Genomic DNA, 22,638 nt, shown 5'->3' with positions numbered 1-22,638 from the left:
TCGTTACTGTACACCTCGGTGATAAAAGAGACTCTGTCATAATGACAGTGTAGATTAGTTATCACACAGTCCCACAAGAATATAAACAAGGCATTTACAACATTAACCTATAGCACAATAGAATAGGACCAGAAAGTTTGACTCTTTAAAAAAAGATTGAATATAATGAATATATTAAAAAGCAAATGTGATTTTTTTTCCAACACTTAATTTAAAAAAAATCTTTGCACTCTAAATTTTCCAACTTTAGTGAAATATCAGAAAGTACCGGATTTTGTTTGGATTTGAGTGAGCCGATCATAGTTTAAATCACTATTTATTATAATAATCACTGTTTATAAAGTTACGTCCATGTCTCCTCAGGTATATTTAAGCACAAAGACATGTTGTTTTTTATTTTAGGTATATATTTGATCCGACACTAGTCCTGTAATATTTTCTTCTCTGACATTTGATAGGATTGTGTCAGGACCTGTGGAAAAAGATGAAAAAACAAAACATGATCTGTGTGTTGCGCATTGCGTAACCGTATGCTCCTGATATATACATTGATCAGCGTCAACAATTAAAAATGCTACCGCTTTCAATGTTTTCGCTGATCATAACTCTTCTGCCTTGGGAATATTAAACCCCTGCTAAAACAGGTTTCTGCTTTTCCCACCCTTTTTTCTTCTTCTTCTTCTTCTTCTTACATCCCAGATTTTCAGGGTGATTTCCCTGCAAACAATAAAAATCAATAGTAAGAGCCGGTCCGTGCAGAGCAGTGGCCCTCTGTGAATTCTGCTCTGATTGAAACAACAGGAGTCCCAATGTACTCTGTGACTAGATTTTCTTTTTCCTTCCTTACGTTCGTGCCTGAGAGAAGGGGAAGGAGGGCAGGGGCAAAAGAACGGAATCAGAGCATGAACATGCATGGACAGGGAAAAAAGAAAAGAGAAAAAAACGACGGATAAGGAACTGACGTGATAATAATTTGTCAGGTTCAGATGAAGTACATATGCCGTGGTTAGTGTTAAATGATGATTTCTTTCTTTTTTGAATGCCTTACTTGCATTACTGAAGTGTGACCTTTCTCAATTATTGTCGACAGCAGAATGACTTTGCCTCACTTTATCTGAAGTGAAGTGAAGAACTTTGTCAACTACTGCAGACTTTTAGCATGTCGTAACTGATCGAACATCATTAAATGACGTCCATGATGTGAAAGCAGTGAGAAATCCTCCTACGTTAGAGTTCTCCCTTTCCCTCTGTCCCTCGGTTTTTTTTTGGTTTTTTTGGTAAAGCACTTATGAGGATCGGGGGAAATTTGAAAACTACTTAGAAATAAGCAGCTTACGCCTTTTTGTCAAGCAGAGTCTAATCAGGGTAATTTAAGCCGTATGCTATATTCAGTGACTAGCTTAACGTGTCAGCCATGACCAACTTAACAGGAAGTTGGGCTCAGTGCTCCCCGGCGCTCCCACCTGCACGAGCCATGCACCTGTTGACAGGAGTCTGAAAAGATCCACATCCATCTTCATACTTTGAGTCTGCTGTTTTCAATCTGTGTTACTGAAAAAGCCCCACACACACACACACACACACACACACACACACACCGTGTAGATATGAGCAAACAGGTAGCAGGTATTTACTTTCAGTACATTTCGCATGTCTGTGAGGGCATCGCATTCTCGCGTGGATTTAATTGCTCATGACACACACACACAAGCGTATAAGAGGCAAACGCTGTACGTACCTTCACTTGATGTTTATTTTTCCCTTTTGTTTATTCCCATGGTGTTTCTGCCAGTGTGAACCCCTAATAAGCTTGCTTTTGCAACTGAGCTGGCTTCTCTCGCCTCTCCTTTTTTTTTCTTTTCTTTTTTTCTTCTGAATGTTGTTTTTCTCTGAATCTTTCAGATCATCCAACATAAGAACACATTTGATTGTACCTGTAATTGAGTTCTCCTTTCTCTGCCTCTTTGGTTCACATTGCCACATTTGTGTATCTGTTTTTTTTTATGAATGTGTGTGTGTGTGTGTGTGTGTGTGTGTGTGTGTGTGTGTGTGTGTGTGTGTGTGTGTGTGTGTGTGTGTGTGTGTGTGTGTGTGTGTGTGTGTGTGTGTGTGTGTGTGTGTGTGTGTGTGTGTGTGTGTGTGTGTGTGTGTGTGTGTGTGTGTGTGTGTGTGTGTGTGTCAGTGTCTGCGGAGAATCTGGAAAAGAGTCTCAGGCAGATGGAGAGGCAGCTGCTGCAGCTGGAGAGAGACCTGGAGACGTTCTCCTCCCCCGATGACCCCAACGACATGTTCCTCGCCAAAATGTCTATATCCTTTTTATAATTATAATGACGATGACAATACTACTACAGAATGTGTCTTTTGTTCACAATGAGCTGCCGCTCATTCACAGTTCACCACAGCGTTTCAAACCTTTACGAACTACTTCCAAACTCTTTTTTGCTGCCAAATGCTCCACTCTGTAATCAACCATTTCGTGGCCGGTGTATCATACTGAACCGGTAAAACGGCATCAGCAGCAAACTGACGATCAGTTACTGTATATAAAGACGATCAGTGACTGTATATGAAGACGATCAGTGACTGTATATTAAGATGATCAGTGACTGTATATGAAGACGATCAGTGACTGTATATTAAGATGATCAGTGACTGAATATAAAGACGATCACATACTGTATATAAAGACAATCAGTGACTGTATATAAAGATGATCACATAATGTATATAAAGACGATCACTGACTGTATATAAAGACGATCAGTTACTCTATATAAAGACGATCAGTTACTGTATATAAAGACGATCACTGACTGTATATAAAGACGATCAGTTACTCTATATAAAGACGATCAGTTACTGTACATAAAGATGATCAGTGACTGTATATAAAGACGATCAGTGACTGTATATGAAGACGATCACTGACTGTATATAAAGATGATCAGCAACTGAATATAAAGACGATCACTGACTGTATATAAAGACGATCACTGACTGTATAAAGACGATCACTGACTGTATATAAAGACGATCACTGACTGTATATAAAGACGATCACATACTGTATATAAAGACGATCACTGACTGTATAAAGACGATCACTGACTGTATATAAAGACGATCACATACTGTATATAAAGACGATCAGCGACTGTATATAAAGACGATCACATACTGTATATAAAGACGATCACTGACTGTATATAAACACGATCATTGACTGTATACGAAGACGATCACTGACTGTTGTAAAGACGATCACTGACTGTAGAAAGCACAGTGTTAAGGTGTGACGTCGTTTGTATGAACACTTTTAGACAGCGATGCAACAAGTTGAAAAATTGGCCCTGTGCTCGTCGTGTTTAAAATAACTAAAAGAATTGGAGACAAGAATACACGTTTCTTTCCGCCTTCTCGTCTCTCCAGGATGTGTAAAAGTCATGAGGGGCATCCCGTTCCATTGTCAAGTTGTTGTGCCAGTACCGTCTCTGCTCTCATTGTGTACTTCACACTGAGGACAACTTCAACATGAAGGGGAAAGGTTTGCGAGGGAAGCCTCCTTTGTCTCCCTGTCACTTTTTTTCCCTCTCTCATTCTGTCAGTCACTGTGGTATGTTCGCGCCGATACAACGAGAGCAATTCAATTTGTTTTATTTAATTGTCACTTCATGATAATTTAACTACGTCACTTATTGACGACGGGGAATGCGCCGTTTCTCTTTAGCCCTGCCCTCTTTGGATATCAAGATCCAGTGCTGACAGCTGTCAGGTATGTCCCAGGCCAGGTGTGTAAGTGTGTGTTCAATAATACACTCTGTACCCGGCCCCCTTCATGTAGTTTTGATCAGTAGCCTTGGGGCTGGGCCACTGATGCATTGTGTTGTTAGTGGATAGCAGAGAACTTGAGTGCAACACACAGAAAGATTCACTGAGAATGGATTTGACAGGGCTGTCTTTCGCTGCTTTGCTTTCCAATTCCAGGTGCCCGTCTTATCTCGGCATTGCTGATTAAGAACGCAAACATCAACATGTGGTTTGGGAATGAAATCTGAACTCAATGTGGACTGCTGACGGAATGAAATGCAGATAAAATTACACGAGCTAAACACTGAGTGTCAGGGCTATCATTTTCACACACACACACACACACACACACACACACACACACACACTTATCAGGGTTTTACTGTCACCAACAATTATTTTTAGAGGAATTTTGTACCTTGGGCTGTTCAGATGTTGTATTCACCCGGAGGCAATTTGTTTTGCAAACTCAAGGACTATGCTTATACTTCTGCGACTTGAATCTGTCACACAATTCAACAGTTCCATTAAATCATGCTTTTGTTTTGCTGAGACAGCAGAACCACAACAGTTTTAACTGGCAGCCTGTCAATGGTCATATTTACAGTTTGGAAGCAAGTTATAAATATATATATATATATATATATATATATATATATATATATATATATATATATATATATATATATAATATGACAGAGCTGTAGAGATCACTTTTTCAACTTTAAATGAACTAAGTCAAACATTATTTGTTGTATCATTATGGATTATTATTATTATTCTTTTTTTGCTGTTTCATTTTCAAATAATGTCTTTGCACAGAACATAAAAAAAGGAATTCTACAAACCACTTGATGTGTTGTAAGCTCTTTAGCGATGCTCCTTACTCTAATTTTATTCTATAAACATTTGTTTTTTAAATCAACATTGGACACCTTTGTATGATCAAGCTCAGTGAATTAAAAACCAGACCACTTTTCAACTATCCACATTAGTGAATACTGATCATTACAGAAACTTATTCCAGGTCATGAGATATCTGGAAGTAATAGATCTCAGGCGAGTGTTTTTTTCTCTTCTTTCCTTCTTTAAGCTGTTCCACAGCTCCTCCTGACGGAGCATCTTGAAAGATAAAGAGCAGTCAGCACCTAAACATGGGTGTCGTTGACTTTGAAAATTCAATTTTTACCTCATGCACCAATTGAGCTTAGAGTCATTGTGTTATTGGTTCAGTGTTACACTTGAGAATGTGAGCTTAGCTTGTGAAGCCGGCAAATGAGGGCACGAGAAAAACAGAGGGATAACGAGCGAGTGGAGAATGGGAGATGGAAATGGCACGGAGTATGGGGTGGTGAAGGTCTGTAAGAAAGACAGAGTGAACCCGAATTCTTGATAATGAGCAGCAGTGGACGGCTGCTTTCTCTGGAATACTAAAGCAGTCCAGAGAGGCGGAACATGAGGAGGAGGGATATTTTTGCACCCAGTGATACTTATCAGCCACAGCTTTGTCTTCTTTTTCTCTCTAGCTCCCCATCACCTGCCCGGGATCTACTCACGCCTGGCTTGGGAAGATACTACACACAAGTCAATCTGGGAGCAGTGCCTGTATTGAACGGCGTTTACCCAGCTGTGAATGGGTGGTCTCATCCCCCAGCCAGATTCAACTGAGACCAGACCTCAAATAGTTCTATCAATTGAGCTTTAATGAAGGTGCTCAATAGGAGCCGGAGAGGCTGCCCACACACATGTGATACCACCGACACACAAACACTGGTTCTTCTTATCTGCCATGAGACAAGGATGTTGTGGACATCATTAGTAGACCTGCCGGTTCGGGGCAACTTTTCTTTTTTTGCACTAAAAAAAGGACATCCAGGAGATGCTTTTGGAAATAGAAAATAAAATCAACTATCACAGAAAAGAATATATAACAGCATGTATATGAAGAAAAAATTACTTTCTAGATTTCTGTTGTGTGCTTGTTTATTGGTTAACAAAGCGCTGGCAGCAGCACTGACACCTCTACTCGACTCTCTACTGCTTTTGATAACGCAACTATAACCTGTTTTTCATCTTCCAGGCACAAAAATATATCCAACATAAAAGTTTTAAGGTTTAACCACAGGGTCCGTTTAGTGCTGCTCAGTCGTCCATGCCCATAAATTATTGAGCGACCTACCGCACAGACAACTTTAAAAATCACAGATTTTTTGATATATCCGTCCGTAAGCTCAATGCATTTCTGTAAGGAGCAACTCTTGATTCAATTCTTTGTATAATGTGAGGTATAAGGACACTCCATTCGTCCTTTAGAATAAGACTGTGATTCCTGCTGAAAGCAAAGCTATTAGGTGAATATGCCTTTACCTTGTGTGTGTGTGTCTTTATTGTACTTGAAATTCTGTTTTCATATGGAGTTGATATTCTGCATGTCAGATACTCCAACACACTTTGCCAGCAGCCAGACGCGAGTGGTCCTCATAGGGCATTGAAAACACTGTAGTGTAAGCAAGACTGACATTTTGTGGACTGACAACTTCTTAGTTCTGTCCTTCAGCTGCACATCTTAATGCTTCTGCTTTTTCTTTCCCTTAAATTTTCATTGGTTGCTGTCAAACAGGGACGCACTCGTCATTTTCGCTCACGTGTGATATATGTAAGTTTTTTGACCTTGACCCCGTCCTCACAGCTTCAGCAAGGTCGCACGGGAGCAGTACGGAAAGCTGGTGATCATCCACAGCAACATGGAGACGCTGTATCAGAACTTGCTGGAGTACTTTGCAGTTGATCCCAAGAAGACCTCTGTGGAGGAGCTGTTCACTGACCTCAGCAACTTCCGTTCCATGTTCACCGTGAGTATCCTGAACGGTAGTCTCCGGCCATGATGGATACTTTTGTTTTTCTGAGCATGTTTTGTGGAAGTGAAGAACTAACGTGGTTGTTAATGTTCTCTTTGTATCTGATTGAAATGAGTAGCCTGCTGGTTGATGAGTATATTCTCAGTTGGATTTGCAATTCATTTATTTTGTTTTACATTACAGAAAGTCATTTGATTACATGTTGATATAAAAAGAATGAGGATTTATTAAAGGTTAGTCACATGTTTCACCAGAAATGTTTTACTTATTGGCTGTTGAAAGAATGTACTGGAATTCTGGGACATAGATACGCTGTGTTGTATTTAGGCAACTAAATATACACTATGTACATATCATAATGACACAATAAGGTTTCTGATGTTTTGCGCCATTGCTTCCTTGTAGAGCTGTGTGCAGCACTCGCTCTCTTTTTCCCCCCTCTCTCTCGCTCGCTCTCTCACACAGACACACTGACCGCCGGCAGCACCAGGAGAAATATCCTGGCCCTGTCGGTGTCCTGTTTAAAAAAACATCCCCAAAGTTTTACTGCCCCGTATGAGCGTAGTGTGTCGTCCCATGTGAAGTCCCCCACGACCGATCAGCTCCGGAAGTTAATCATCTGGAGATACGCTCCCACGTCATACCCTCACCGAATTTGGTGAAAATCCAGCCATTCCTTTTTGAGCTATTTTGTACACAAAAACACACACAACACCCCACAAATATAAAGACACGTAATAGCTGGTTCCAGTTTGGTGGTGTTTAAAAAATTTGTTGTGCAAGACAGGAAAATTGTTGCCATCCATCTGAAAGAAGGTGGATTTTGTCCGGTAACCGTTTTCAACTTTTACCGCGTTTGTTCTCCGGCTGTATCACGGCAGAACCTCGGCTTCATTTGATTCTCACATCGTTGTCCTGTAGCAGAGCAGTGCCAGTCCTATGTAGTCCAGTCCCACCCAGACATTTTTGTCATCGCTGAGCTCTGTGGCCTTATCAGTCTGGCTCTACTGTGAGCCGTGGAGCTGTGGAGACCCACTGTGTTTAATCAGCAGGATTAGTGGCGCAGGCCACTGGGCGCGACAGATAATAGGAGCTAATTAGCCAACCAAAGTTCCTGCCCTGCTCCCAACTTAACATCTACCACACAAATGGATTTCATGCCTCTTTTTGTTTTTTTTCTCCTGCACAGTCATTATGCTTTAGATTTGCTTGTACTCCAACGCTCTGTGTATACTTTTGTGTTTATCAGGGAGAGTGGTGGTGGAGTGTTTGTCCTGTCAGAGACCTGACTGACAATGCAATGTTATTTTCATCCAAAATGCCATTTTTTGCGATCATTCATGGCCAGAATTGGAATGATTCGGCAAACGGAACGGAGGACACAAGTTCAGACAGGGATCTCACATTCTGCCTCAGCCAGTCTCTCTTAAAATTAAATGTAACTTGGTGGCACTTACAAAATGTGTTCCTGATATAGACACTTCCTGCACACTGTAAAAACTACACTACGTATAACAATAGAACAGTTTTAAATAGATCAGTACCCGCCTGTTATGTCATCATTTAATTCTGCATTATTAGACTATGATTGTGAGACAAACCGTAACAGTGTTTTTGCAATACTTTTAGACCATAACCATGAATCTAATAAATAACCTTAATCTGCAGGCACTAACTTACTTATAATAAATATAGCCTGACCAATAAGGATTTCGGGGGGCTGATGCTGATATCAAAATTAGGGAGTACAAGATTTCCAATATCGATGCATCGGCCGATTTTTATTGATGTAAGATGTTGTTTTCAAACCTATATGCCAAAGAAAGGTAATTGAGGCTTCATATTTTGGCCTAACCATGATCATAACTAAATAAAAAGAAAACACAAATACAACCAAATATATATATAGAACGTTAATTAAGAAAATAAGCATAAGTGCTGATACCTATATGTCCTCGAAAGGCTCATATCGGCCGATATTTTTGGCCAAACAATATATACCGGTCAGGTTCTGATAGTAAATGTTGTACTTTTCGTATTTGGGACCAATGTTTATGTGTGCTGACAAGGTCAAATAACTTTAATCAGCTTTTACTTAATTTACAACATTTAAACTATTCCTGTGCTCATTCCTTCTTGTCCGTGCCGACTGCTCCATTTCGTCAAACCTGAGACCTGAACTACAGTATCCACGCAGTATCTTCACATGCTTGAAGAAACACAAAGGCGGTCTGAAAAAGAAATGCTCCCAGATGCATCGCTTTTAGCCTGGCTCTTCCTTTCTTCTCCGTGTTCTTTGTTCTTTCTTTCTTTTTTAAACCTTTGCTATTGATCCCAGGACTTCTCTGCTCTGATCCTTGCCTCGTCGTAATAGCCACAAACCCAGTTCACCACTGGTTGATGCGAGTCAGACTCAGAGCAAATGATACAGACCTCATTACGTTCCATGTATTATTTTATCCCCGTTATTTTCCTTCTATTAGTGACAGAAAAAAAGGCCAACAAGGCAGGGGAGAGGAGGGATGACCTGCAGCAAAGGGCCAGGGCTCGATTCAATCCTGGGGAAAGGACTCAACCTTGACCTGTACATTCATTTAACTGGCGTATTAGTATCAACGCCAGTTCATACAAAAACATATGAAATATGCAGCTATAATCCCTTTGATTTCAGCCCCATGCTTCTGGCTCTTTTGCAGTAGCCTTTTTTTTTGTTCTGATCAAACAAAAAAACGTTTAATGACTCTGCCAGGGAAAGGTGAACACGGCAAGCGTTATAAAGACCAGCCTTATATGGTCAACTTCCAAGGGAGCCCTTTACTCCCCTTGGATAGGTCAAGGTGCAAGCTGCTTACACCCTTAGCAGTTTGGTCATAGGGTCACATCATGCACACGTACCCTGGGAGAAGCCAAGGCGAGGTCAATGAACGTATGCATAAAGTAAATCTCAGCGCTGTAACCTCTCGGGTCAAATCTCTGTCAGCATTTACCGTGCTGGGCCAAGGCCCATGATAATAGGTGTGCGCTGTCTCGAGACCACTGCCTGGAGTGAACCGAGCCTTGAACTGTGTGTGTGTTGCTCACTTAATGTGTGTGTGCGCATGTTTGTTTGTGTGCGAATGTCATTTTGTGTTGGGAATTCTTTATAGGAAAAGCTGCTTAGGTTTTTCTTACGCGCACACACACACACAAACACAAACACTGGTACACACATACAGCATGCTCGTTCACCCGTAGGAAGGAGACCCAGGGCGAGGCCGTACATCTGACAGGAATCCAATTGAGCGTGTCTAATGGCGGACATCCAGGAGAGGAGGAGGGGGAAGCAGACCTGCAGTGATGAAGGAGAGCGGAGGACAATTTCCTCAGAGAGCTGGTTCTCTCATGCTCTCTCTCTCTCTCTCTCTCTCTCTCTCTCTCTCTCTCTCTCTCTCTCTCTCTCTCTCTCTCTCTCTGTCTTTCCCTCTCCTTCATCTCAGGATTACAGTAAAAGATGCTTTGTCAGAAAGCAAAAATCCCATGACTTCATATTTTCTCAATATCTAGCTAAGCGAAGTCTTTAAATATGAAATCAGATTTAAAAATAATTGAAACACGCTTTGCTTTTCTGCTTACAATTTATTTTATTATTATATTTTGGGTTACTGTGCTCTGTTAATGTCCACACTGGCAGTCTTATTGATTTTTTTTGATTTTTGATTTGTTTGAAATTTTGTTCTGACATTGCTAATTTGAGTGATTCCAGAAGATAACATTCCTGTTTTTGTTCTGGCTGTGCTCACATCTCATGCTCCTTCACTCATTCTGTTCTCTCTGTGACGTTTTAAGATTGATCCCTTCCTTAAAGAGCATACGTGTTGTATCGACGCATTATTGACTTATCACTGTGGTCCCGGGCGGCTGGCAGCAGTAAATGCTCCAGTTTTAAATACAATGTCATTTTGCCTCTAATCATTTCCTCTGTGGATCTGCGTAGCCACATTATTGAAACCAGCTGCCATTCATTTTTAGTCACCGTCTAGGTTTGTCTGTGGTTGGTTGGTTGGTCGGTTGTTCCACCACTTCAGTTAAACAAGTACTTGATGGATTGTCAATATCCAAGGTCCCTTGATGCATCCTATTGACTTTTGTGATCCCTTGATATTTATTCAGGCACCACCAGCGAATCGACCTGTTAGTCATTGATACATTCAGCGCACACTTTAATTAAGAACACCTTTACACCTCGTGCAACTATTCAATCAGTCAATCACATGACACTAGTAGAAGGCTTGAGTTCACGCAGATAGAGGTCAGGAGCTTTCGTTAAATTTCAAATCAAACGGCAGCGTCGAGAAAAGGTGATCTCAATGATTTTGACAGTGGCATGATTGGTAGGTTTGACTATTTCTGTGGCAGTCTCTTGAATTTACCAAAAGAAAACAGAACAAAAAACATCCAGCGAGCGGCGGCAGTTCCTGTGGGCTGAAACGCATTGTTGATGTGCAAGGTCAGAGAAAGAAAGGCCAGGCTGGCTCAAGTTGACAAGTGAGAGAGAGGCTGTGAAAACTCAGATAACCACTCTTTAAAACTGTGGTCAGCAGAAAAACCTTTTCATAATGCACAATGCGTTGAACCTTGAGGTGGCTGCGCTACAGCAGGAGAACAGAAATATGAGTGTGGCCTCAAGCTCACCAAAAGGTGTACAGCTGAAGGCTGGAAAAAAAGCATGGCCCGGTCAGCCCGGTCTCAGTTTTCTGCAGAGCCACGCAGATGGTAGAGTCAGGATTTTGGCGTCAACGGCATGAATCTTTGGACCCAACCTGCCTTGTGTCAACAGTCCAGGCTGTTGGTGGTGTAATGGTGTGGGGAAGGTTTTTCCTGGCACACTTTGGGCCCCTCAATACCAGTCAATCATCATTTAAATGTCACTGCCTGTCTGAGCATTGTTGCTGACTCTCTGCATCTCTTTATAGCCACGGTTTACCAATCATCTCTAATGACTACTTACAGCACGATAATGCGCCATGTCACAACGCGTAAGTCGACCAAAATGGGTGTCATGAACATGACGATGAGTTCAGTGTACCTAAGTGGCCTCCCCAATCACCAGATCTGAATCCAATAGAACAGTTGCTGAAACTTTTTTGCAGCATTAATGTCCATCTGACAAATTTGCATATGATATGTCCGATGGACATCTGTCAAATCACATGCAGATGATTGAGAATTATGTGACGCAGCCGTGCCAACGCGGACCACAATCTCAGAGGAGTGTTTCCAACATCTTGTGGCAGCTATGCCATTAAGAATTGGGGCTGTTTTAAGAGACACTGTAGGCCCTGCCAGGATGGCTGCTCTCGGACACAACGATTCTTTTCATAGTCGATTAATCTGTGGAGTATTTTCTCAATTAATCGATTAGTTACTACTCTGAACTAAGATTGTGAGTATGGAGTACATTGTAAGTGCTACACATCAAGATCTCAGCAAACCTAAGCTGCTAACACGGCTGTAGAATATGGTTTAATTAAACCTTGAATCAAATTCCGTCAATCAAGTCGGTATTATTATTGGCAAACATTTGATGAGATCATGCTAACAGTTATTTTCTGCATCGTAGGTTTAGAGGGCACCTTGTTTTGTCAGGTTTCTGTTTACAAAAGACAAACAAATGCTACTTCTTTTACAAGTCCTTTGGTTTTAAAATATGTTTTGACAGTCCAATCTATTAGCTGACGTTAATGACACTGAGTAAAGTCTGCATGAAATTGTCTGCGTCAAGGGCACGGCAGCTCTGTTTGCTCTTTATGTTTGCATTCAGTTTCGGTAATCGAGTTTGACTTTTTGATAAGAGAGCTGCTGGACGGCAAATGGGGAAAGGCGTGTCTGACTTCTGAGTTCACATTAGGAATCCATCACAACTGTCTGCTTGAAACCTGGAATCACTTAATTGTTCCCTCGTTGTATATATATATTATGTGTCAGTACGCTTGTTCTTCCCTTTTCTTGTTCCTCATTTTCCCTCCTCGTAATTTACCAAAATGGGTACCTATCAAGAATAGTCATTTGTGAATTAGCGGTTGCCTTGAGCAACCGATAGTCATTCCATCAAACCAAAGTTAATTTTATGGAGGAGCTGGTTCCATTTAAAAATAGAGCTCTGAACGGCTTCTGTCTCAGTCGGTTGGTATTCATCTCGCCTCTCTCCCCCTTTTCTTCAGCGCTCTCCTCTTCTCCTGAATTTTCTATAAACCCGCTAAGTGGTGCTCATCAGTGTCATTATGTGCTATTGTCTTTTTATGTGTTGGTTTACATAAACGAGTGCAGTGCACGTCAGGCGGGAGTGTGACCTTTCACGATGTCCACACTGACATTGTCAAAGCATTGTGTCTTCAAAGAAAAACATGGTCACCATGGACACGGCAAATGTAGCGTTCAGTTTACAATTAATTGGAGGAATCCCTGCCCGTCGATATTTTTCTGATCCCAAATTTTTTCTTTGTCGACACATGACTTACACGGCTGGCTAATAAAAATTAAAAAACAAAAAGTCAAAAGATCTCTTTCATATCTCCATAGTGAGTGTTTGCTAAGTTGCCAATAGGTCTGCAATTTAAGATTATTTTCATAATCGATTAATCTGTTGATTATTTTCTCGATTAATCGATCAGTTGTTTGGTCCATGAAATGTCATAACATTTTGAAAAACGTTGATTGTGTTTCCCAAAACCCCAAAATGTTGTTTGTTTTGTCCACACATCAAAAATATTAATTTTACCGTCACAGAGGAGCAAATAAACCAGAAAATATCCACATTTAAGAAGCTGATATCTGAGAATTTTTACTTTTTTTCATAAAAACTCCTTGAACTGATTAATCAATTATTAAGATAGTTGGCGATTTATTTAGTCATCGATTACTAATTGACTGTTGCAGCCCTAGTTGCCAACAAACCACAGTCCTCTTGTAGTGTTTTCATAAATAAGAAGAAAAAAAAGTCTTGGCCATAGAGTGCACATGAGTCAATCCTACGCCTACAGTAATGGAGCCGTATCAAAGAGTAAATATTGTTTATAATAATAATATTGTATTGTATACTGTTCACACCCTTAATATCAGTAATTTACTGTGTTCACTCATGTTATGTTATTTCTCAGTAATTTCAAGTGGCGTATTGATTTTCAAAAGAGACTCCGCTGAATTGTTTTTTAATTCCAGTTGACTTTATAATTTGCAGCATTGCTCACTTCTATGCAGACTTCATAAGATCATCCACTGTAGCTCCCCAAACACACGACACAGCTCTTGTGGTGTGTGCTCTTGCGAGCTTCTGATCGTGGTGCTTTGGCATTCTTCCCCCCGACTTCCCTGCCAAGCCGGGGCTGTGTGAATAACGCAAGGGTATGGGGCAGACGAGGAAAATGAGCCGGTGTTTGATAAAAGCCCAGACTCCTTTCACTTTAAGTGACTTGATATCGATCAGGATGGCAATCATGTTGGCGCTCATATGAAATCATATGCAGTCTGTCACTTGGCAGTGGCATTACTGAGCTATTTACACCGTGGCATGGGTTTAACAGCCTTTTGGCACAGGGATTACAGAACCTGTACCCTACACAGTAGTTGGTGTAGGGTCGATACTATACCTTTAAATTCAATCCATCTTAATAGACGAGCAGAATTGAATAAATTACACTTCTTGACAGGTTTGTAGTTGGCCACATCAGTTTGTTAAAACATCGATTGACGACACCCCCGTCCCAAGACCCCGTATTGACGTCAGCCTCGCTGTCCCAATGATGCTGCTCCATCAGCTACCTAATGGCGCGGAAAAAAAAATTGGGGTCCCAAGAAACTTCATATGTGTTCAACACGAACGCACCCTTCACTGACCATAGAGAGCCTCTGCTGTTTTTTACGTTCCCCGAACGCCACTCGATGTCCTCCTCCTGCACGCCTGGAAAGGGAGGGGGATGGAGTCAGACTTCCAGTCAGAGTAATTTATTGACAAAAAGACATTTGGTTCATAATTTGTACTGTATATAGGCCCTCTACCTGTCTGCAATCAATGACTAATCACAGCAGTTATACTTATGTAACCTTTAACAGATTAATTGTGGATATTTGTTTACAGCTGACCCACAGATAGTGTGGTCGACATCCATCCATCCATCCACATGCTCAGCTCAGTATCTACTGAACAGCCTGCTTCTATTGAATTATATGGGCAGTTAGCAATCCTCACCTGCTGGTAACTGCGTGGACAAAGCTGACACAGTGAACAGCAGTTGATGTTGTAGATGTCTCACTGACTCCAACAGATACTGTATACACACGGTCAAATGAAAACTAGGCGACTTATACATTTTTCACATCACTTTGTTGTCTCTTCCAAGATGATGTGAGATAATTCAAGCTTAAACTGTCTTAGCGTGAAGCTTTTTTTAGCAGTTGCAAGATGGTGAAGATGTTTCTCAGATGGCAGGCGGATCTCACGAAACTGTCACTAAGATTAAAAATGTCCTCGTCTGAGAACAATACATGATGAGACCATGACGCATAATGAATAATGTTGGATAACCATTTTGTGTTTCATGGGCAATTGGGATTTTTGTGGTAATGCATATATAATTTTAACATAACTGGTTGAAGCTTTGAAGAATTTGGGTAAACCCTCGTCTTTGGTGTCAAGGTGTTTCGTGTCTGGCGGAAGGAGAGAAAATGAGAATGCACCCTAGAAGCTTAATTTGACTCTAACAGTGCCCGATGAAGCGGTCCGCCGGGTTTGACAGCTGCGTCTGCCTTTCACGAGCTCTACATTGCTGTAATTAACCCCACTTAGCAGTTCCCTCTTTCTTTAAGACGTTTTCCCTCGCTCTCTCCCCTACAGCAAGCACTGAAGGAGAATCTGCGGCAGAGGGAGTCGGAGGAGAAACAGAGGAGAGCGCGGGCGGCAAAGGAGAAGGCCGAGCGTGAAAAGCAGGAGAGACAACAGAAGAAGAGGAGGCTGCTGGAAGTCAATGCAGGTACAGTAGAGGCCATTCAATTCGCTTCGCCTGTCAACTCCCACACCGTTAATCCCTTTACAAGAAGCTGTGTGCAAAATCAATCGTGGGTCAAATGGTGTAGTTGAGCATTCAAAGACAATGACTCCTTTATTTAGTTTTTCATTTTTAATGGATTAGAAAAGACACATTTTCCCCCAATGCAATATTTACCTTGAAACATTAAAACCCATATCTACAAAGAAAGTACATGCCCGATGAACCACAGTTGAATGACCATTTATGATCAATATGTCGCTCGCGAGTGGGACGGGTCGGGTACAGTTTTAGTGTCTTACCTCTGGTTTTACTAGTGAGTCTCCTCTTATTCACCTGCTGGATGATTGATTACATCCTGTATCGATAGATTTCCGCTTTGCAATATTAGCAATAGATGCGTAGGGATTTTTTTTTGCGAATACTCCTACATAAACAACATGTCCTATTTAAATATTCAAACATTGTCCATTGTTGTGGCCCTCCGGGACATTGTAGCTCGAACGATAACTCTATTTACCAAACGGGTTCTGCAGGCTCAGACATCGCTGTGAGAAAAAAAAAAAAAAAGAAGAAAAAAAAGGCAACGACTACCTTTTGCCAGAGCATCTGGTTCCATCTGTCAGTTGTTGTTCTTTTTGCCCCACTTCCCCCTTTGGAGCACCAACTGATGCCATAAACTTGTACAACATTGCAGCCTCCAGACCCACTTCCAATGCCAAGGCCACGGCTGGCAGAGCAGCCGGGCTTGGCAGCCCCACCTCTGCACCAGCAGCTATTGCTAACAGGTCTATGCCAGCCCACTGTAGCACTCCCGTAGACATCAGAGTGCAAGTGGAGAACCACCGCGCTCCACCCAGCACTGCTGTGGGTGCACTATCTACTCTACACCACGTCCTCTGTTGGCTAAAACATAACACGTACATCTCCCTCTTTCTTTATTCTGGTCGGCACATCTCCAAATTGACACCATTCCCCACAGAGAGTTTTCATGGTGCTGTGCTCGTCCAAACCAGGGGTCATGTCCAGTTGGAATGAGCGGGATTCTGCTGGATAGGTTATGTACCGTGGGCGTGAGTCCAGTAGTCGTACTATATCCCATCCTTCCTCTTGTCATGCTGTGCTTATCTGAAAATACCAGCAACAGGGTTGAAGCCACAAAAAAAAAAAAAGAATTACCAGGAACAGACCGGTCTTGTAAAAACAATATTTGAAATACGACAGAATATTCAAGGTGTCAGCCAGAGTTTGAATTCATCTCAATGAATCTGCTTTAATGAACGTGGACTCAGTGTGGGTGGCTGGGTGTGTGAATTAGACGTGCAGTGCCAGTGAATGCTTTACATTTTTATCCGTCTGTGGTCTGATGAGACTGAAATAAAGCTTTTTGGCCAACGTACTAAAACATGTTGTATGCCGCAAGCCAAGTGAGTGGAAATGCACCCATTCCAGGCGAGGAGCACCTTGGTAGTTAGCATCGTGCTTTAGGGATGCCTCTCTGCAGAAGGCCCAGGAAGTCTTGCATAGGTACAGGGGAAAATGAATTCAGCAGAATTTAGAGAAATCCTTGAAAATGAGCTTGATTTTAGAAACAATTTCATTACTGCCAAGATGGCCTTAAACAACTCAGTTTACGTCCCGCAATGGCAAAATCTGAAACTCAGTCACTCACAGATATCTTGCATTCTAAGCAGTATTGTAGGAAATACTTGGGAACAAGTATAGTATTTAGATGATAATTACTAGGGATGCGACAATTCCACTTTTTCATGTACGATCCGAAATAGTTTCGCAACCTTGAGTATCTGCCGATACTGGGTACAATCTTTTCCCCTCTCTTAAATAAAAAATAATAATGCATTGTTCAGAATGCTCGTTGCTTAATCCAGCCATCTCAACGGTGATACAAATAATCAACTCCCCTAAAGGAAGACATACATAACCAGCAACATGACTGAGTTATGGAATCCAGCTGTTTTATTTCTCACAGAACTTTAGATTTTTTTCTGGTCAGCACCATTCAAACAAACAAAAAAAAATTTGAACTGTAAACTGTTAATTCAATAATAATAAATTAACAAAAAAATATGATGCCGTAATGCCATTCAAGGCTTAGTAGATATGTAAATATATATTTTTAGTATGTTTACTGTAGTGTATTGGAGCAGATTTTAATTCTTATTTATTCCAATATCCGATCGATTCATTTTGGCTAATATTGGCCCGATACCGATATGGTATATCGGATGGGGCCATCCCTAATAATAACCTGTCATTGACTCAAAGCTGTAAGTTCTGTCTCTTATTAATACTTTTTAATCAAACATTGTGGTTTTGAAACATGTATTCGGATTACTTTGATTTCACTTAGCTACTTGAATTATTATTCTTTTGATCAGTCAGAAAAAAAATAATAATTGCAGTTCATACATTATGTCACAGTGTGGTAAACCGGTAAAAGGGACCCACGTATTTTCCACTGGCTCCGTATATTTTAGCATGTTTAATGTGTAACAGGCTCAGATTGACGGCTTAGCGAGTGTTGACTCGTGTGTCACTGGAAACTTTTCTATTTCAAAGAAGTAGTTCAGAATTAAGAAGAAGAAAAAAAATCACGAGAATAAACTTGCGCCAGATTTTGTCAAAAAGGTTTATACAAATACGCCTTGAGCTTGAAATGTATTTAGATACGCTCAGATTAAGATAAAGCTCGAGGGAAACTCAGTGACATCCCCATGAAGTGATGTTTCTGGCAGTGTATGACATTTGCGCGTGCACACTCACACACAGCTTCACGCACGCATACATGCACACACTCATACAGACTGACTGCTGGGATGAAATGAATATGTGATAGAGATTTGGCATTGTGCTGCCAACCCAGGACAGGATTTACTGTCTCTCTAACTCTCTCTCTCTCTCTCTGTTGCTCTCACACACACACACACACACTCTCACTCTGTCGCTCAGCCTGTTTATTAACTAAAGAGCTTTCTTTTTGTTTGTCAGGGAGGATTGTCCTCAATGGAGATTTTCTGTGTAATCATCTGATTATCCATCAATTCCCTAAAAAGCCCCAGAGAGGCTTGCGGAGCCACATTATGCTGAAGGGCACAGCAATGAGAGACGGGGGGAAGGAAGGGGGAGGGGTTTCCTGGAGGAAGTGATCAAAATTGAATTCAGCTTCTTCACCTGCTGCCACGTATCTGCAATTGATCTGGTTGAAGCTTTGCGTGCTTCTGTATTCCAGAAATGTCATTTTCTCCCACCTTTTTTTCGCTTTACCTAATTTTCCTCTTGTTTCTTTTACCTGCCAAAACCGGGCCTCTTATATGCAGCCTGGTTTTCGCCGCCGTGTGTTCTGGCACACTTAGAGGCCCGAGAGCATAGGCGTGCATGCATTTGCATAGAGCCCTATGGAGAGATTGAAATTCAGATTGAATAGGTGCATTTTCCCGTTTCCTCTAGCTGTGCCTGGTTTGTGTATGACAAATCTGTTGCATTAACTCCCAGGGTAGGCCGCGAGCGGGAATGTTTGCGGAGCGACAAATTATACATCAGAGCATTATTTAACATTCCCTACATGGCTACGAGCGATGAACTATTAAGACGTCAAATAGAAAAACAGCAAGAGATGCAACCCCGCATGCAAAGACGCAAAAAGCATGACAAACCCGCACACACACAAGCACAGAAAGGGAGAGAGAGAGAGAGAGAGAGGAAGAAAAATCTTTATGTAAAGCGGTAGCTAGTACGAGATGCTATATGTTCTCATAAGATACTTCTCAGATACTATAGGCAAAGCAATGGCGTCTGTGCCATACACTTGCATTACAATTTTACACAAATAGTTGGTTTACACACTGTATTCTGTTCCTCATCTCAACGTCATACTTCCAGATGGAAGGGAACATACTTGTTTGGTACAGACCCCAGCAAAAATCACACAGACATAAAAAAAAAAAAAGGCAGGTTCACTGGGGCCGCACACAAATCACGTTTTTTAAAAGTCTTAAAAGTTTATTCATACATCCTCAAGTGTAACAATGTGTGTTTCCACACATTGTTACACTTGTTACACATACGCGATATCTAAGGAGCGTCTGGAGGGAATTTCCTTCTATCTGGCGCAAATGTTCAGATAGACCCGAGAATGAACTGGTTAGGTTTTTGTGGTCAAAGGTCAAGGTCACTGTGACCTCACAAACCATATTACCTGCAGCATTCCTTCGATAACAACTGCAACACACGCTTATTCTAAATTCAATCAAAATCTTCACTACGTATATTATGAGTATGGACAGACATGGATGTAAACTAAAAGTTGACTGGTTGGCGGAGGCATACACTCGTGAGGCGGTAATTGGATTTTTTTTTTTTTTTTATCCGGCAGTTTCAAGGATGATTAACAGTGACCTATTACAATATTTATTATCTGCTTATGATGCTTGGCTGTCAGGCTGTCCCTGTTCATCATTCAGTCAATGATTTGGCTTCTTGTTGCTCAGAGTAGCAGTAAAGTGGAACAGAGAGTATTCAACAGAGAGAAAGAAGCTGACTAACCTCATTGCACCATTTGCCTCCTGAGTGTCCGAGGGGAAAACAGTGGTCGGCCTGCATCCATTGTGATCAGGCATTTCATTTTCTCCCCTTAGCTTTTCCATCCTGGCCCAATTGACCCTATTTCTCGCCTTACTCTGGCCCACCTCTGCTGCACACTGCTACGAGCGGGTCATTGTCCTGATGATAAGTGCCACATCCTATTGAGTGAAGTGGCGGGAGGCATTAGTCCCAGTCTGAATAGCAGGTTGACACCGAGACACAGACGGGCTGCGTGTCCAGACAATTGAAAATGCCATTCTGAACAGGCCCTGATTAAATAGATGGTAAATGATGTTTCACTACAGACAGGGAGATAACTATCGCCTCTTCCCCCGAGGTGGAGGTTTAACTTTGTCTTGATTTCCACCTCCAGAGTTTATTCCTCTGCCTTGTGATGGAGTAAACACTTATCTAGTTGATCTCACCAAAGTAATGGTGCATCTACAATTGTACATTAAACTGCGTATTTCCACGTATTGTTTTTTTGTTTTTCGCCCCAACAGTTGAGGTAGACACGATGTGAACACAAAAGCAGACACTGTTCCTGAAACAGGCATCAGTTAGGCCCAGACTGGCCCGTGAGAGTGTCTTCGTGTTTTGTGAAAGTTGTAGAAAGGAGAAAAAAAAATGTCTCTGCACATTGCACACCTGTCACGAGCGCTCTGATCCCAAGATGCATCGGGATGGAAAAAGGCAGGCGAAATGTGCACATCAAGGCAACAATCAGTAGCTCCACTGCCAGAGCCGGGATACCACCATTCACTGTCCCGTTCCTCTCGCTAGTCTTTGTTCTCTCGCCACATCCTCCTCTCAGCACCTTCCTTTCACGAGCTGAATGACTGTTTTAAACCCATTTCACAGCGACTAGCTTGACTAATATTCCTCCGCCATGCGTTCCTCCTCCATCGCCATCACTGTGACGTGTCTGTGATCTCTCTCTCTAAATTGGCGAGCATGTGGGTGAGGATGTATAAATATGTGCTCTGATTTTCAGTGTTGGGCTGTCTGAAGGCACCTCTTGTTTACATTCCAGAAGGGCGTTTTCTGTCTCGGCCTGACTGAGTTGCTTCTGATTGATGTGTAAAATTGGACTGTTTTTGCTCCCGTATATTCCTGAGGCGGGGAGATCTGAGTGGGTTTGGTTTTCCCCTGCCTCCTGAGGCACACAAAGTGTTTCATGTTCTTGTGGGTTGGAGTCAAACAAAGTGCTACACATGAAGGCCCACAATGCTGGTTGCAATAGATTGATCTGCTCCTCTTTTTTTTGGGCTTGTTTTCTGTGTACTATCTGCATTCTTGTGTCTGTGACTGTGTGTGTAATGGGGAGTGTTGGGCTTGCTGACTGTGATGAATTGCCGCAGCAGTGAAGACGAATCTTAGACGTCGAGGAGCGTTGGTTTTGCTCGGAAATCCGTGTTTCCCCCTCTGCTCTGTGTAATGATGAGGAAATATGCACATATCAGCCAGGGGAGTGAATGCAACTGTTTCAAATGAAAAGCGCATTAAATGCACACATAGAAGCTGGTGGGCCATAATATATCCACTACAGTTGGCTCCAAAAGTCGGAGTCTTTCCCGTCCCAGCCAAAAGGCTGGGGCCACTCTTTGGGGAAAATGGCCTGGATGAAATGTATGTTTACTACTAGCCAGTTACGAATTTAGATTTGATTTGCTGTCGTGAGTAATCGGAGATGGTCAGAGCGATCGTACAGTAGATGTTCCAATGTCAAGACCATATTTGCCTTTAATTAATAATTCCTACAATTAATATTGAATTTCATTTGCCAGGCCTTTGATTTACGTCTGCATCTCCCACACAACCAACACTTGTGACAGTCACACACTCACACACTCACTCACCACTTTGACTGTTCTGTTTGTTTAGGTGCCCCGCTGATATCGAGAGAGAGAGAGCAGAGGAGATCGATCATAGCCAGACAGCGAGCGCTGAAAGCCATTATCAGCTGTTTCTATGAAGCGACTCCCCCACTCTCACTTGGGAGGGAGGGAGAGAGAGAGAGTTGTTCAGCACATAGAAATAATAATCATGACTTGATACTAAAAGTATATATTGCATCACAACAGAAAGAAATTATTTTAGAGGCACTAAATTATTAATACAATATTATTTTTTACTATTATTGTGATACTTTTTAGCTATAGTTTAGCTGTTTCAAGGCTGGCTACTTTTACAATTCCCAACGAATATATAAGCCTTTTCTCACTACAAGACCTGAATCAATCTAGTTTACAGACTGTACATATCGTTTATACTATTAAGAACTTTAAAAGCTAGATTTTTGGTCTTTCTCTCAGGTAACTTTACATCCAGCATTAGCATGTTTTCCACCG

At 41.6% G+C, this 22,638-nt stretch overlaps 1 protein-coding gene across 5 annotated transcripts in view; it reads left to right on the top strand.

Annotated features, from left to right (window-relative positions):
- The window catches only part of LOC118302359 (protein diaphanous homolog 3), a 151,025-nt gene that overhangs the window by 72,915 nt on the left and 55,472 nt on the right, over positions 1 to 22,638 (top strand). For all 5 annotated transcript variants that reach the window (XM_035628426.2, XM_035628424.2, XM_035628422.2 and 2 more), the window contains 3 exons: positions 2,183 to 2,307; positions 6,495 to 6,659; positions 15,535 to 15,670. In XM_035628426.2, the coding sequence (XP_035484319.2) occupies positions 2,183 to 2,307; positions 6,495 to 6,659; positions 15,535 to 15,670 (426 nt within the window). The remainder of the gene's footprint in view (positions 1 to 2,182; positions 2,308 to 6,494; positions 6,660 to 15,534; positions 15,671 to 22,638) is intronic.

The sequence above is a fragment of the Scophthalmus maximus genome, chromosome 4 (assembly GCF_022379125.1).
Source record: "Scophthalmus maximus strain ysfricsl-2021 chromosome 4, ASM2237912v1, whole genome shotgun sequence".
Lineage (NCBI taxonomy): Eukaryota > Metazoa > Chordata > Actinopteri > Pleuronectiformes > Scophthalmidae > Scophthalmus > Scophthalmus maximus.
Note: the sequence above shows the minus strand (reverse complement) of the source record. Positions and strands in the feature narration are given on the sequence as shown.